This window comes from Astatotilapia calliptera, chromosome 6 (assembly GCF_900246225.1).
Source record: "Astatotilapia calliptera chromosome 6, fAstCal1.2, whole genome shotgun sequence".
Classification (NCBI taxonomy): Eukaryota; Metazoa; Chordata; class Actinopteri; order Cichliformes; family Cichlidae; genus Astatotilapia; species Astatotilapia calliptera.
This window is the reverse complement of record NC_039307.1, coordinates 37,431,077-37,448,294: the sequence shown is the minus strand read 5'-3', so window position 1 is coordinate 37,448,294 and position 17,218 is coordinate 37,431,077. Positions and strand designations below refer to the sequence as shown.

General features: G+C 39.2%; 1 protein-coding gene across 5 annotated transcripts; it reads left to right on the top strand.

The window, feature by feature from the left end:
• The first annotated feature begins 676 nt into the window (after positions 1–676).
• LOC113024737 (uncharacterized) lies at positions 677–16,535 on the top strand. Of its 5 annotated transcripts, none has more exons than XM_026172039.1 (12): positions 677–867; positions 946–976; positions 1,441–1,997; positions 2,990–3,332; positions 6,688–6,729; positions 10,770–10,870; positions 11,043–11,104; positions 12,165–12,331; positions 12,519–12,674; positions 12,782–13,147; positions 15,784–15,883; positions 16,261–16,535. In XM_026172039.1, exons 1-12 carry the CDS (start codon positions 793–795, stop codon positions 16,262–16,264), a joined length of 2,004 nt encoding a protein of 667 aa, XP_026027824.1. In that variant the 5' UTR covers positions 677–792; the 3' UTR covers positions 16,265–16,535. The 5 variants fall into 5 exon arrangements, with proteins under 5 accessions (XP_026027824.1, XP_026027827.1, XP_026027823.1 ...); XM_026172042.1 differs by lacking the exon at positions 16,261–16,535 and having other exon boundaries at positions 2,990–3,083; positions 3,165–3,332; positions 15,784–15,908; XM_026172038.1 differs by lacking the exon at positions 16,261–16,535 and having other exon boundaries at positions 1,444–1,997; positions 15,784–15,908.
• Positions 16,536–17,218: the final 683 nt, after the last annotated feature.

Here is a 17,218-nt window from a genome sequence, read left to right as displayed (position 1 = left end):
TTATTTTTAATATCACTGCATTTTAAATGAATTGCTTTTCAGCCTTAACTGACGTGACTAAGTTAAAGAAATGAAATAAAACTTAAAGTGATCCGACACTGGGTGTTGCTGTGAATTCAGGTTTATCTGACAGAAACATGACACATATTTTCACAGACTTCCATAATTCAATTTATGAAATATTATTTTAACTGTTTTTCTTGCTTATTTGTATGTGTGTATTTGAATAAGCAGTAAAGTGAGTTTGGCTCATATGCAACAATTTTCCATGGTTGACTGAATAAGGATTAAGTTTTTTTGACATTGTTTTAGCCATTACCCCCACCCATCTGCTCCTCACGCTCAATAAATGAAAACTGTCTCTTGTTATTGTGTGTTGTTGTGGTAAATTTTAAACTAATCTGTATTTGAATGTCCGACAATAAAGTGTTCTAATCTCATAAATTATAACATGTGATTTTTGGTATTTTTCTTTTCCTGGAAAAAATGTAAAGAAATAGTTTATGAAACTCAAACACAGCAAATATCTGTAGCAGATAAAACCCCTAAATAAAATAGGTGCAGTGTCTTCAGCTTTGTCTTTAAAGCAGAAAGCACCAGCCCAATAATAAATATTACAGTGCCCTCTGCTGGATAAAATGGATATTACTAGCCAGTAAAAGGAAACTTAATCAACTAACTGATGCAATTCACCTGCAGAGACAGAAAAGGAAATAGCCGTTGAACTGAATCTGAGAGGATCAGATTGACTTTGTTGCTTCCCAAATTTCAGTAATTTAACTGCATACGAAAATGAAACAAACAGCCGTCATAAACTTCAAGTGTGTGCTGCTCATATTTTTGTTGACATTTGACTGTAATGCACAGGTAAGTTATTGTGCCTCACTGATAACCTCTTTCGGATTTGTGTTAACAGCTTAATTGTGTATTTCTTTCTGTCTTTAGGTGAATGAAGAAGATACTGAGCAGCCTCCAGGTGAGTCTGCAAATGTTTAACTTGGGATTTTCTATGTTTATATGTCATTTTGTAAGTCTAAATGTTTCAGCCTGTGCTAACAAACTGATTTTAGTTTCATAAAACCTGATCACCAACGCACATGCAAACTTTCTTATGAAATATGACCATTATATTTGAGCTAATTGGATTCTAAATAAACTGTACCTCATTTTGGTAGTTTGACATCGCCCATATGGATTTATGGGAGAGCCTTCCTTATACAGGTTAATATTTGATTGTTTTTATTCAGTGTGAAAGTGAATGATGTTAGTATATTTTCCTGATTTTAAAATATAAAAATAAATAAATAAAATTAAAATGTTGATTATATACAGTACTGAAATCAGCACCTGCCAACTAGGTTGAAAAGTGAATTGCATTAGTAATAATATATAAAACCATTTCTGTTCATTTAATGACATATCTGTCTATTCGGTTCACAGAAGACTCTGGAGCTGAAAACACTTTCTTTGCCTTGCGGAGTTGTCACCGGTTGCTATACAGTGACAGTGGTGAGTTTTTCTCCCCGGACTACCTATGCTCCAATCCTCCCCTGTGGTGCAACTGGACAATCCAGGTGGATCCGAGTAAAAGGATTCATCTCTACCTGGAGGATTTGACCCCTGATGACATCTGTAACCTCAAACAGGACCAAATCCACATTGACGAGCCAGTTGGAGATTTAGCGGGACACAAAGTCTTACAGAAGTGCTGGCAAGAGGCCAAATACACCACCTCCTCCAATATTCTGTATGTAGTGCTACTGATTAGTGGCTGGCCCAACCCCCTGTACAGGGGCTTTTATGGTCGCTACCAGGCATTTGGATCGCCAGTCATTTATAACCCAGGGGAAGGCTTTACAGAGACAAGCAATGAGTCAGAGACATCTCCTGGGCTGATGGACTTCAGTGAATCTGGACCAGGTACAAAGAGGGAACAATTAGCAAGGATGACTGAGCTACCCACGGAGCCCAAGATGCCTGCAGGCACAAACACTTGGGTGAGTGGACACAGTGTTAGTCTTAGATGCCTTACGCTGCCTGGCAATATTTCTAACGCTGGCAAAAGCTGCATATTCACTATTAAATTTAAGAATGGGTAAAAAGTAGTCAACGTGTCAATGTTAACGCATCATTACGATTAACGCAATTAAAAGGTTTTTAACCCATATGGAGCACAGACTGGACAAACTGCCCGAAATGCGTTGACAGAGACATTTCAGGAATTTTGAGGCCTTCTGAGCTCCAGATGGGTTAATTGCCTTAAAAATTGTAATCTTGTAAATTGTGATGTTGGATTAATTGGTGTCAACGCTGACAGCCCTAGTAAAATTACTGTCTAATGTTAAAGATTTCACTCACTGATTAAAAACATGTAGAAAAAAAGTTTAGCAACTTCTTTCAGTCCCTCTGCAGTGTAAATCATTTAGGCTTTTTTCTGCACTTTGTTTTGATTTTCTCTTTAATAAATTAACCTTCTAAAATTTTTTTTTTTTTAAATGTCACATTTCATAAAATGTGACATTTTTTTTTTAAAAAAAGTCACATTTTTTTAACTTAATATATTTCATACATTAAGTGAGGTCACGTGATTACTGTGTGAGTTAGCATTAAAATCAAGGCTACATAGTTTTCTTTTATTTTCATATCATTCATATAATCTATGTAGCTCAAGTAACAGTGATATAGCTGTTTGGTTAGCTGTAATGTGACAACTGAATTTAATACAATAGTGAATTACACATAAATGTAATATGATTACAATAAGATCCAACATACATTACTTAATCACCAAATTGCCATACTGGATACTGCTCAGGAACTTAAAACATTAATGGTAATGACCCTATATGTCAAAAGGAAACCCAGAGAAGTATAAACAACATGATAAAGACCAGGTAATCTTGCAAAAATCTGCAGTACTTGTTTTGTTTTTTATTTTGCTTGTAAATTCCAGAAAACATTGTAAAACTCTTCGTCTGTCCTTCTTCAGGTGGATGAAAACAACCCTCTGTCCTTGTCTGGGAACTACACGACCATGCCAACTGCATCAGTGTCCACCCAAAGGACCTTCAGATCAGGGAGAGGTATCACTCACACCCAACTAGAAGTCACCACTGACACTACAACAGCAAAACAAATGAATGAGGAGGAATCTACTGTTGCAGAGGATGAGACCACAACTCTGAGCTGGACAGTGAAGGAGAACATAACAGAGGTCAGTCAGACCTCAGTCCAGCTTTCCCCATCCTCTGACAGACAAGAAATACAGCACGCTGATCACACTCATCCTCAGCCTAACATGGTGGAGCCACTGTCGGACCACAGAGCGAACTGTGAGTACATTTGAACACAGACACTCTCCTGGATCTTTCAGGTACTCGTCTTTTTTGTATTGACTAACTGTAATTATATCGCTTGATATAGATATTTTATTTTTTTATTTTGAATCTTTATTTTGAACATGTTGAACAAAGCAAACAAAACAAAAGGAAAACGAGCAACCACAACTCCAAATAACGTCCATGTTCAAAAAGGAGCAGGAAGAAGCATAAGCTTATTTAATCCCACCCCTTTTCCACTATCTAGTATCAATAGACTACAGAAATACCTCCTTGCAATTACATTATGTTATGTGTAATTTTTTTTTTTTTTTAATATTTACACATATATGTTTCTATCTATCCATACATACGTATATACACACATACGCACATATACACATTTTCAATAACCCCATTAACACCTCAAGGATACACAACCTACAATTTTATCTCTCTATCTCTCTATCTCTCTCTCTCTCTCTCTCTTCTCCTCCCCCCCCCCCCCCCCCCCCCCCCCCAACAAACCCGTGCATGCGCACACACATGAAAATATTAGACAAGAACACCCTATCAAATCTCGGACACAAGGATGTTTTAAATTCAATTCCCCCCTCAAATTGTATCCCCGTTCCCTTTTAGAAAACATTTTTAGAATATTGTCAGGAAGCAGGTTATTTATTGCTTTACATATAATTTGTGCTGTGAGAAAATGAACCAGATCTGTGAATTTTAGAATTTTTGATTTTAAGAATAGTGGATTTGTATGATCTCTGTAACCAGTTTTATGGATTATCCTTATGGCCCTTTTTTGTAATATAAAGATTGATGATAGCGAACATTTGTAAGTATTGCCCCAAACCTCTGCACAGTAATTCAAATACGGTGCAATCAGGGAACAATAGAGAATGTGGAGTGATTTGTGGTCCAGAATGTGTTTTACTTTACTCAAGATTGAGACACTTCTTGAAATTTTGTTATGTATATGATTTATATGAGACTTCCAGTTTAATTTATCATCTATAATCACACCAAGAAACTTATGTTCAAGTACTCTTTCAATTTCCACACCATCTACATGAATCTGCACTTGTGCATTTCTAAGGAAATTCCCAAATAAGATAATTTTAGTTTTACTTAGATTTAGCGATAGTTTGTTCCTGTTAAACCATTTTTTAATTTTGCACATTTCTGAAGTAATTGTATCCAGCAGCTCCTTTAGATTCCCCCCAGAACAAAAAATATTTGTGTCATCTGCAAATAATACTAATTTTAATATATCAGATGCCTTACAAATATCATTTATATAAATAATAAATCATTTTGGACCCAGTACAGAGCCTTGTGGAACACCACAAGCAATGTCCAAGCATGATGAGGAATGGACACCCAGCTTCACAAATTGTTTCCGGTCACTTAAATAATTTTTCACCCATTGCAGTACAACCCCCCTAATCCCATACCGTTCCAGTTTATTAATTAATATGTCATGATTGATTGTGTCGAATACTTTCTTGAGATCCAGAAATACTCCAGCTGCATACTGTTTCTGATCTATAGCATTCGTAATCTCCTCAATTGATTCGATTAATGCCAGAGATGTTGATCTTTTTGATCTGAATCCATATTGACTGTCAGAGAGTAATTTATATTTATCTAAGAATTTGTCTAATCGTTTATTAAACAGGTTTTCTAGGATTTTGGAGAATTGTGGTAGTAAAGAAACAGGCCTGTAATTTGTGAAGTGGCGTCTATCCCCGGTTTTATACAGCGGCACAACTTTAGCTATTTTCATTTTGTTTGGCACTTTTCCCGTCTGAAATGATAAGTTGCAAATATATGTTAGAGGTCCTACAATTCCTTCAATGACCTTCTTGACGATTTTCATGTCAATATCATTACAATCAGTAGATGTTTTATATTTACACATGTGTACAATGTCAATTATTTCTTTTTCCTCCACTGATGTGAGGAACATTGAGTTAGGGTTCCTATCAATCAGGTTTTCACTACATTCTACTGATGGCAGTGACTCAGGAATTTGTTCTGCCAGTTTTGGTCCAATATTTACAAAATAATGATTAAAGCTGTTGACCTTATCAGCAGTGTTTTCCATAATATTGCCATTATCGATAAAGTATTGTGGATAACTTTGTTGTCCAGAATTATTTTTAATGATACTGTTTAAAACATCCCATATTCCTTTCATATTCTGTTTATTGTTGTTCAATATTTTACTATAATACTCCTTTCTACATACACGTATAATATTGGTCAACTTATTTTTGTATTTTTTATATTTATTTTCAGCATCTTTTGTTCTTTGTTTTAGGTATTCCCTATAGAGTGTATTTTTCTTTTTACATGCATTTTGTAAACCCTTAGTGAGCCAGATATGTTTAGTTCTTTGAAATGAGATCATGATCAACTAAATTTTCAATGAACATTTTCAGGTTAAACAGCTATTAAAATTTGAACTTGCTCTTTGATTTTCTAAAAGAGCTGTACATGATACATACGTGAGTAAAAATAAGTTCCACATGTTAAGTGTTTTCCTGTTAGAACCTTGTAATTAAGGCCCCTTCAACCCTAACACAAGAATTGACTGTATCCAGAAAGTATTGCCAGTGCTTCACTTGTTCAACATTTTGTGATGTTATAGCCAAAATAGGATTGATTCATTTTCACCTCAAAATTCTACACACACCACAAAACAATGCAATGACAAAGTGAAAAACTTGAAATTCTTACACTTTAATAAAAAAAAATGGAAAAACAAAAATGGAACATGTAGATAAATATTTATAGCCTTTGTAATGACACTCAGAGGTGAGCTCAGGTGCATCCAGTTTCCAATTATCATCTGCCAGACGATTCAACAACCTTATTGGAGTTCACCTGTGGTAAATTTAGTTGATTGTACTTGATCTGAAAATAAACTATATAGTTGATTTTTATACTTTCATGCTTTTTTTCCCTCTTATTTCTAAATTTTGTTTTGCCATGTTTTATTATATTGTATTGCTGTTATTGTTTGTGCTATTGTAAGGTGACCTTGAGGGTCTTAAAGGCGCCTATAAATACAACTTATTATTATTATTACAGTGCATGTGAAAGAATATGTCAAAATGTGGGATAAGTGATGCACTCTAGATACTTTTGGATGTACTATAAAGAAATGGGGCTTTTTTGCCGAACAAAAGCGCACACAAATAATCTATGTGGTCGAGTGGTGTTGAATTATGTTAAGTGTAGATAAGCACTGGGTTACACAACTGGTTCATTCATGGGAAGTCGGAGAGGGGTTTGGTTTTGTTTTGTTTTGTTTTTTTTATTGTGTGGTTTTTGTTTTGTTTTTTGTCCCTCATAGCAAACATGAAAAATGACTCAGAAATTCAACATTTTCCTGGTGGTGAGTATTGAGCAAGAATGTCTTATTTATTTATTTTCTGAAGTGTGAGTTCTCTTTTTATCTGGCTAAATTGCCATTGTACCTTATGCTGAACACACAGTCTGGTCATGAGCAGGATTTTAAAAATGTTTTATAGATAGATTTACTCATTTATTAAAAAATGAGTAAATCTCATTTTTTCCCTTCTCTCCCCTGCGGGTGGTCTATCCTTCAAGCTAGGGTCCTCTACCAGAGTCCTGCGAGCTTGAGGGTCCTGTGCAGTATCTTTGCTATTTATATGACTGCGCTGTTCTGAAAAGAGTTCTCAGATGTTATTCCTCAGATCTTAGCCTGGGAGTCACTGCACCAAGTGCACCGAATACCACTGGGACCACTGTTACCTTCATCCTCCAGATCTTCTTGAGCTCTTCTTTGAGCCCTTGGTACCTTTCATGTTCCTTCTTCCTGATGTTGCTGTCATTTGGTATTGCTACATCTATAACTACGGTTATCTTCCTCTGCTTGTCCACCACTACTATGCCCAGTTTGTTAGCCATCACCAGCTTTTTTTTATATATCTGGAAGTCCCACAGGATCTTGGCTCACTCATTCTTGACCACCCTAGGGGCTTCTCCTATTTTGACCTTGGGACTTTCAGGCTGGCACAGATGTTCCTGTATACTATGCTGGCCACTTGGTTGTGGTGCACCCTGCTGTTATGTGTTGGGGCATCTTTACTTAGGCTGCATCTGGGATCTTGCCCAGTGTGGTAGACCCCTACCTCTCTTGTACTTAGGGCTTGTTCCTGTGCTGCCATGATTAGAGCCTGTGTGCTGTCTTTCACTCCAGCTTTGTCCAGTTTCTGGTAGGATTTCTGGATATCAGCGACTTCCTCTATCTATACCATACAGGGGCCCATCCTTCCATGATGCTTCTTCTCCTTGCTCCTCTTCTTTCTTTCTGCTGCCTGAGGTATTCACTAAGTACAGGGAGTGCAGAATTATTAGGCAAATGAGTATTTTGTCCACATCATCCTCTTCATGCATGTTGTCTTACTCCAAGCTGTATAGGCTCGAAAGCCTACTACCAATTAAGCATATTAGGTGATGTGCATCTCTGTAATGAGAAGGGGTGTGGTCTAATGACATCAACAACCTATATCAGGTGTGCATAATTATTAGGCAATGTCCTTTCCTTTGGCAAAATGGGTCAAAAGAAGGACTTGACAGGCTCAGAAAAGTCAAAAATAGTGAGATATCTTGCAGAGGGATGCATCAGTCTCAAAATTGCAAAGCTTCTGAAGCGTGATCATCGAACAATCAAGCGTTTCATTCAAAATAGTCAACAGGGTCGCAAGAAGCGTGTGGAAAAACCAAGGCGCAAAATAACTGCCCGTGAACTGAGAAAAGTCAAGCGTGCAGCTGCCAAGATGCCACTTGCCACCAGTTTGGCCATATTTCAGAGCTGCAACATCACTGGAGTGCCCAAAAGCACAAGGTGTGCAATACTCAGAGACATGGCCAAGGTAAGAAAGGCTGAAAGACGACCACCACTGAACAAGACACACAAGCTGAAACGTCAAGACTGGGCCAAGAAATATCTCAAGACTGGTTTTTCTAAGGTTTTATGGACTGATGAAATGAGAGTGAGTCTTGATGGGCCAGATGGATGGGCCCGTGGCTGGATTGGTAAAGGGCAGAGAGCTCCAGTCCGACTCAGACGCCAGCAAGGTGGAGGTGGAGTACTGGTTTGGGCTGGTATCATCAAAGATGAGCTTGTGGGGCCTTTTCGGGTTGAGGATGGAGTCAAGCTCAACTCCCAGTCCTACTGCCAGTTTCTGGAAGACACCTTCTTCAAGCAGTGGTACAGGAAGAAGTCTGCATCCTTCAAGAAAAACATGATTTTCATGCAGGACAATGCTCCATCACACGCGTCCAAGTACTCCACAGCGTGGCTGCAAGAAAGGGTATAAAAGAAGAAAAACTAATGACATGGCCACCTTGTTCACCTGATCTGAACCCCATTGAGAACCTGTGGTCCATCATCAAATGTGAGATTTACAAGGAGGGAAAACAGTACACCTCTCTGAACCGTGTCTGGGAGGCTGTGGTTGCTGCTGCACGCAATGTTGATGGTGAACAGATCAAAACACTGACAGAATCCATGGATGGCAGGCTTTTGAGTGTCCTTGCAAAGAAAGGTGGCTATATTGGTCGCTGGTTTGTTTTTGTTTGGTTTTTGAATGTCAGAAATGTATATTTGTGAATGTGGAGATGTTATATTGGTGTCACTGGTAAAAATAAATAATTGAAATGGGTGTGTATATGTATGTATGTATATATGTATATGTATATATATATATATATATATATATATATATATTATTTTTTTTTTTTTTTTTTTTTTTTAAGTTGCCTAATAATTATGCACAGTAATAGTCACCTGCACACACAGATATCCCCCTAAAATAGCTAAAACTAAAAACAAACTAAAAACTACTTCCAAAAACATTCAGCTTTGATATTAATGAGTTTTTTGGGTTCATTGAGAACATGGTTGTTGTTCAATAATAAAATTATTCCTCAAAAATACAACTTGCCTAATAATTCTGCACTCCCTGTACACAATTGGTTGTGGCCATTGGTTGTACTCATAGATGTTTGTGTACATTCTCACTGAAGGCATCGAAATTATGAATGAACACACATGTAATTTTGTAGTAGATAAAAGTATGAAATGAGTCATAACATGCTTTTATACTTTAGTCTTCAAAATAGCCAACCTTTGCTTTGATTACTGCTTTGCACACTCTTGGATTTCTCTCGATGAGCTTTGAGGTTGTCACCTGAGCTGGTTTTCCAACAGTCTTGAAGGAGTTCCCAGAGATGCTGAACACTTGTTGGTCCTTTTGCCTTCACTCTGCGCTCCATCTCATCCCAAACCATCTTGACTGGGTTTTAGGTCAGGTGACACTGGAGGCCAGGACATCTGGCGCAGCACTCCATCACTGTCCTTCTTGGTCAAATAGCCCTTACACATCCTGGAGGTATGTTTGGGGTCATTGTCCTGTTGAAAAATACATGGTGGTCCAACTAAATGCAAACCAGATGAGATGGCAGGATGCTGTGGTAACATGCTGGTTCTGTGTGCCTTTTTAATTTTGAATAAATGCCCAACAATGTCCAATACTTGTGTTTGTTGGCACAAACAAATCTCTTCTGCTTGTTGTGGTTTCTTAGCAGCTATTTGACCATAAAGGTCTGATTCACACAGTCTCCTCTGAACAGTTGATGTAGAGATGTGTCTGCTACTGGAACTCTGTGTGGCATTTATTTGGGCTTAATCTGAGTCGCTGTTAACTTCAGATTTCTGAGGTTGGTGACTCGGATGAATATATCCTCAGCAGCAGAGTTGACTCTTGGTCTTTCTTTCCTGGGGCATCCTCATCCAGTTTCATCATAGTGCTTGATGGTTTTTGAGACTGCACTTGGCAACACAGTCAAAGTTTGAGGAATTTTTCAGACTGACTGACCTTCAGTTCTTAAAGTCATGATGGACTGTCATTTCTCTTTATTTAGCTGATTGGTTCTTGGTATAATATAATTTCTAGTAGTTGTCAAATAGAACTTTCAGCTTTGTACCAACCTGACTTCTGCAGAACACAACTGATCATCCCAACTCCATTAAGAAGATATGAAATTCCACAATCGAACCCTGACAGGTGACTACATCCTGAAGGTCATTGAGAAAAGGCCAAGGGATTGCAGCGCTGTCAAGAAAGCAAAGGGTGGCTACTTTCAGGAATCTGAAATATAGAGTATATTTAGAGTTTTTTTTTTTTTCTTTGCTACATACATCTTGCTTCATATATTTGATGTCTACAGTGTAGAACGTAGTAAAATTAAAGAAAAAAAAAAAACATTTAATGAGAAGGTGTGTCCAAACTTTGTGTATGCCTGTATGTCTAATCTGGAGATCAACTTTAATTAATTTTATCTGAGCTACCAGTGAAACTGTTAATATAATGACTTTATTTTGGTCTTCTGAAATCTCTCTGACAGATCACCTGTTTGAAGTGGCCATAGAGATCAACTTTAGTCAGGATTTGCTGAAGTCTTGGGACAACCTGGCCAGATCACTGCTGCTTTCAGTAAAAGCTTTGGTGCGTGTGTGTGTGTGTGTGTGTGGGTGTGTGTGTGTACGTGCGTGTCATATGTAGCATGTTTTTGTTTTTTTTTGTTTTTGTAATAAATATAAAAAACAAAGCTTCATTGACGCATTAAGAAATGGTGAAGGCCCAGACTAAACTTTGTATATGGCTTTTGTTTCTGTAGATCAGCAAACAGCTGGAGGCTCTGCATGCACAACTGTCGGTGTCTTCCAAAAGAATAAAAAGGTTTGTAGAAAACATCCTCACAAGTCTTTCCATTAATGCTGAAGTATAAGTTTGTCTTTGAATGAGACTGTCTTTTCTGAGTGAACCTATGCAGAAAAGAACTGCAACTCCACACGTAAATACCATTGGTCTAATCTTGCAAAACCGACCACGACTGGATGAAAGTATAGATGGGATCAGATGTAAAATGTAATTTGAACACTTGTACACTTGAGATGTTTCTTCTATTTCACTACAGTTTTGCCACTTTGTTTTGTGTCAGTAGTTTTACAATTTTTATGCTCTTGTGCAGTGTTGTGTTGATTCTGAAGTTGCTGAATTTGGGTTTCTGTTTAGGGTTTTACTTTTATTGTAGTGTTTAAAGTTTTAAATTGTATTATTTAAGTCCCTGTTTGGTTTCTTTGGAGTTCTGGGTACCTGTTTAGATTGCCTCATTGTTCTAGGGTTTGTATTAAACTTTGGCTCCAATTTTGATGTTCTTGTGTTTAACTTGATCAGTTTCCTTATTTTGGTCCTCCTCTGTCTTGTCTTTCTGTTTATGCTTTTGTCCCCTAGTTTTCGATTCTGTTTTCTTTAGTGCTCTGTGTAAGTTTTAGTTCCTGTCTCTGTCTTCCCATGATTGTTCTTATCTGTGTTAATTATGCTCAGTGTCTGCTATCGCCGTTTCATTGTCTGATACCTGTTGTTCTGCTGTGGTTGTTGGAATTTTCATTTGCTTCACATTTTGGACATTTTGACTGTCACTCTGGGACTCCATGTCCAACTTGGGGGAAAAAAGGGTGCCTTTTACTTTGTATCCAGCATATAGGACCAGACCTTTTCCCCACCTCTCTCATTCATTTTCCTCTTTTGCTACCATACTAAAAACAAATCCTGGAAACTCCACTTGAGAACTGTGGACTGGTGTATTTATTACATTAAACCTCACTCTGCAGCGCCTGAACTTATGTCATTGTGTAGTCTGTTTTAGACTCAATAATGAAACGGGATCTATGGACCATAAAGCTGCTTTACTGTTAAGGTATATGTTACGGTACATAATTACAGGTTTTGTGCACAGGTTGCATGCAGGAGTGCTGTACATCCTCTGGCTGCAAGTTAGACAGGGACCTAGAGGCATGCATGTCCACAGGGGCATCCACTCTGCTCTCCAGGGGCTCATTGAAGTTGATGCCAGTGGCAAAGGAAATCTGAGAAAGGCAATCATTATGTCTGTGTCGACTGCAGGTATGGAAGTGTCCAAAATTGCTTGGTAATGTTACTCTGGACAAATCTGTAAACAGGAAGGAGTCAAAAACAGTGATTACTGATAAATACATATTTGATTACACTAATTGTTTTTACATAGTTTATTTTAAATGCATATAATACTAAACACATTATCAGCTAAAAGTTCTGTGCATGTCTGTTTCAGATGTTAATGAGTGTGGGACCCAGCTTGCTCAATGTGACTTCAATGCAGACTGTGTGAACCAGTTTGGCTCCTACTCATGCCATTGCCGGGCAGGCTTTCAGGATAACTCCCGCCTGGGATCAGGAGGAACCATCTGTGTGGACATGAAGGCTGCAGGTATGTTTGACCCATATCAGAAATCTTAGTTAGACTTGCAGATATTCTGCTTTATTTCAGCTGCTGATCTCCTGTTTTGTTTGGCGGGGTTTTTGTTTTCCCTTCAGGTTGCAGCTCACGCCTGTCCACTGAAGCCAAAGGTGTATACGTCCTTTTCTTCCTGCTCAGCTCACTAATTCTTGCGCTGCTGGTGGTTGCTGGCATGTTCTACCATCGTCACCACCGGGGAAAATTCCTAGTTCGCTGCCACAGCAACAGCAGCTTATCCCCTTCTGACCCCAACAACAACCACCAGCATCCTGAGGAAAACTACTCCAATCCCGCTGACTCTGACCCGCCTCCCCCATCTCCACCTGCCTGGGGTCCCAGAGAGTGCTGGGGCCATGTAAAGGAGCAACGGCAAGTTGTGGATCTGCAGCTGCTGCGCTTCAATCTGCTGCACCCTCCAGACCGCTACATGGATCAGCAGGAGGGTGTGAACAGTCAATGATAATTAATCTTAATTATATTCAGTAAAATGTCCTCTTTAAATTTACTTTCGTTTTTTTTGTCTGCATTTTGCACTATTTGTAAATTGCACAATTAAAGGCACAATGAAAAGCATTTTTATTCCTTGAAGTGCAAAACATGTCTTGAGAGAAGACTGTTGTAATAATAATAATAATAATAAATCTTATTTGAAAGTGCCTTTCAAGACACCAGAGGACACTTAACAATAGAATAAAACTCTAGCCCCCACCCCCAAAGGGGGTCGGTTGCCCTCGGCCTGGGGCTCGGTCACGGGCGCGTCACTGCAACCCCCCCCCCCCCCCCCCGGCTTCTGCTCCACAGCTGCTGAGTGAGCCCTCATCTGGGGCTCTCCTCAGCTCTTTCTGGGACAGTGGCGCGGCTGCCCCTCTGTTGGTCTTCCTTGGTCTCTTGTGTTCTGGGGGCCTCTGGATGTCTGGAGTTTTGATCTCCTCCATACCTGCTTCATGCCCTGGAGGACGGGGCTGTGGCCCCCCCACACCCTCTAGCAGATCATTACATGAAGGAACCTTTTAAATACAAGCGCGTCCATGCTCACAGGTGTACACACGGGTGCTCACAGACACAAACTACACCCTTTTTGGCTCCTACCTCAAAGCACACTGTGTTCTGTTGATCTTATGTGCTGCACAATAATATTCCATATTTAGTATTTACTGTTATATTCACATAGATTATTGCGATGATGTTCTGATGTGACACGGAGCAGTATCATCTGTAGTCCTGCAGCGCGGTCACAGCTTATCATATATCGTCTCAGCTTCCTGTTTCCTCTTCCCCTTTTTTTTTTTTTTTTTTTTGGCTTGTTTTCTCTTTTTTTCTTTCTTAACAGGTGATCCAGGTGATTGATATTTGTATTTTTTGTCTGTCTGTTTTGTTGGTTTTTGTTTTTTGCCCTTTATCACCGTCGCTCTTCCCCAATGTTTTTCTTTCCCTCCCTCTCTTTCATTCTCCCTTTTCTTTCCCCCAGTCATGTCTGTCCCGTGTGTAGCAAGTGAAAATAAAATGAACAATAAAAGCAAAGGTGAATCAAATAGACCAATACGGCAAGGCCGGGATAGTCCATTTGGTAAAGTAAATCTGTTGGGCATCTTTCTTTGCCTTTAGACAATAATTCTGATGGCAAAAGAGCCAAGCTGTGGGGGGGGGAGAATAAAACACATAATATAACAATGACAACAAAGGAAAAATTAGAAAATAAGCACAAAATAAAATGATAAATCCAAGTCAAAAAATGTACCGGTCAATAGCGGCAGCCAGACGCACCAGCATTCACTCAAGCCAGAAGTATTCACGGCTTGAGTGAATGTGGGATTTACATGGAAAAAGCCTATAAAACAAAAATTTAGGATACTAAAACTATAGATCAAAACAAATCGCCAATACAACTTTGATACATAAGATATTTGAGCTAACTTTTATAGTCTAGTGTCAGGCAGAAGATGCCTGCCTGGGACAGCTCATAGGGGAGCAGTAATATAACACATGTATAGTGTATGGGGTCTATTAAATAAGATTCAAACTATTGCAGCAGTACCTTTAATGCCTTTTGAATGCTCTAATCGCTGTTAAAAGCCATAAGATTCTTTGTAACTGTTACCAATGCTGTTTTTGTACTGTGATGAAATCTGAATCTTGAGTAAAATTCTTTAAACAAACATTCCTCTGCAGATGATCAGTTAGCTGTTTTGTAACTAGTCTTTTTTTAGAATTGTTGAGATAAAAGAAATGTCTGCATGCAGCCTGAGTCCACCAAAGCCTGGCAGCTTACCCGAACACTGTATGTCGCTCTTGGGACCCCAATGACATGGAACACCTGACCAACCTCCATCAATGGACACTCCCGCCGCATATGTCCTGTCACCCGCATCTCTAACACTTCTGCCTTAGCATTGGTGTGGCCTGCCGTGGGTCAGCGCTGGCAGGACCTGGTGAGGCAGATCTGGGAGAAAGGGGTTAGTGTCCTGTAGCTGCAGTGGCTGCTCTGCCAGGGCAGGGCCGTGGGGACCTGGAAATAGCCTCGTCCCACTAGCTGCCAGCTGCAACCCTCCACCTCCTCTGGCTGCGTGGCCGTCAGCATGACCTGACAGCCGCGCCTCTCTTTCCAACGGCACAGGTAGCCAGGTAGCCTGGCATGCCTCTGCCATTGCCTGTAATGTTTCAAGGAACACCTGAGGGTCGTAGCCTGCCCCCATTCTATGTGGCGTCACTGCCACTGTAGGGGGTAGGGGAGGTGCAGTGGGAGAGTCAGCCCGACCAGCCTCTCCAGCACTTGTTCTGGTGTCAGCCTGGTCCTGCAGCTTATCCAACTGAGCTCTCTGCATCCCATTAAAAGAACATTGAAAGGACTGTAGGAATGCGTCTACCAATACCGTGCTGGTCAAGGACACTCCTACAGGACACATGCCGTACTGTGGTCGCAGCTTCAAGCCAGCCAGCCTGCATCATTGCATGTAAAGAGTGAAGTGTAGTCTGTGCTGGCCCACCCAGTCCAAACCACTTTAATAGGCTTACAGCAGCTAATCCAGCACAGTGTGCTGACACATTGGGAGTCTGCTGACCTTACTCTGCTTTATTACAGGGTACTTGTTCCCTCAGACCTTCACTGCTCAAAACAGGAAATCAGCTACAGTTTCTCTACATCTTCATTCAGGGGGAAATATTGGAACGATTTTCATCAGGTTTGCATAAAAACATTATTCAATTTGAATGATGACAATGACGTCTAAGTTGATCTCATTTTTGCTCTAACACGTTAAAACTATCAGCTTTTTAAAAAAGAAAATCTTTCTGTTAGGGGGGGGGGTTAATTGTTGACTGATAATCAGCTTTAACTTATAGGCTTCAACTGCATTGGAAAGCTAGTTTTCAGGAAAATCTGCAATGCATTTGTCATCTAATGCAGTCCACAATTAATTAAGTCAGCTTCCTTTTTACTTCATTGATGGTATTAAGATTTTTTCTAGATTTTTTTTCCCACCATTTACTCAGATCCCTGCCTCCTGTTAAAAGAAACTCCTTCTTTGTCCTTTGACTGAATGCTCCTTATGTCTATCAGGTAGATTCTCCAAGGACAGCCTCACTTGGTTGCTGTCTGTAAGGTAAGGAGGAGTGGTTGTTGGTGGTGGTAATAGTAGATCCACCCTCAGCTATCTTCCTCACTTGGAAACCTGAGGTCACTCCTCCTCTATCGCTCTCCAACCAGAGAGGCATGCTGAGCATGACCTTCCAGGCAGCATCCTCCAACCTTAATCCTGTGCAACCCTCCCACACATGCACAGAATCCCAACTGTTTTTCACTGCCCTAAAACAATAATAAAGTCCTACAGTAAAAAAGCGTCTCTAATTCCATTACCTTCCTGTATTGCATTTATTTCATTTTATTGTAGTTTATTTTCAATGTGTATCCTGTTTTTCTTTGTTTTGTCTTTGATTCTGAGAAAGCTATGTCACTGAAAACATTTCAGATGACTAAAGCATTAGTCAATTTTCTTGTGGGCAGTGAAGACTGGAATCCTTATGTTACTAGTTGACAAAGTGATAAAGAAGGTATTAAGGTATTAAGGCGTTAGAAATTTAAAATGTTTCTAATTACATTTCTGACATTCAACTTAATAGAAGAATAATGAAGGATTACTGTAATACATTTTTTTTTCATCTGGAAAGGAATTAAAACTCGTAATTGTATTAATTCGATTTGTCTATATTATTTATTTATATTGTTCACTAACCATATTTATGTTCTCAGATGTTTTAACACCTCCAGCACTTGAATGCTCTCAAGCGAACATGTCAAATTCACAGGAAATATTTTCATAGTAATGGCTATATTCATAAAGTGATATTGCTGTATTCATGGCCTACAATATTTCAATTTGAAAAGCTCTGTGATCTCTCTTCTTGATTCTCCATCAGATAAAAACATAATCACTTGACACAAGACAATACTCAACAGTGGCGTCTGTGACTTTTATAAACATTTAATATCTATCTATTAGGGGTGCAACGATACACAA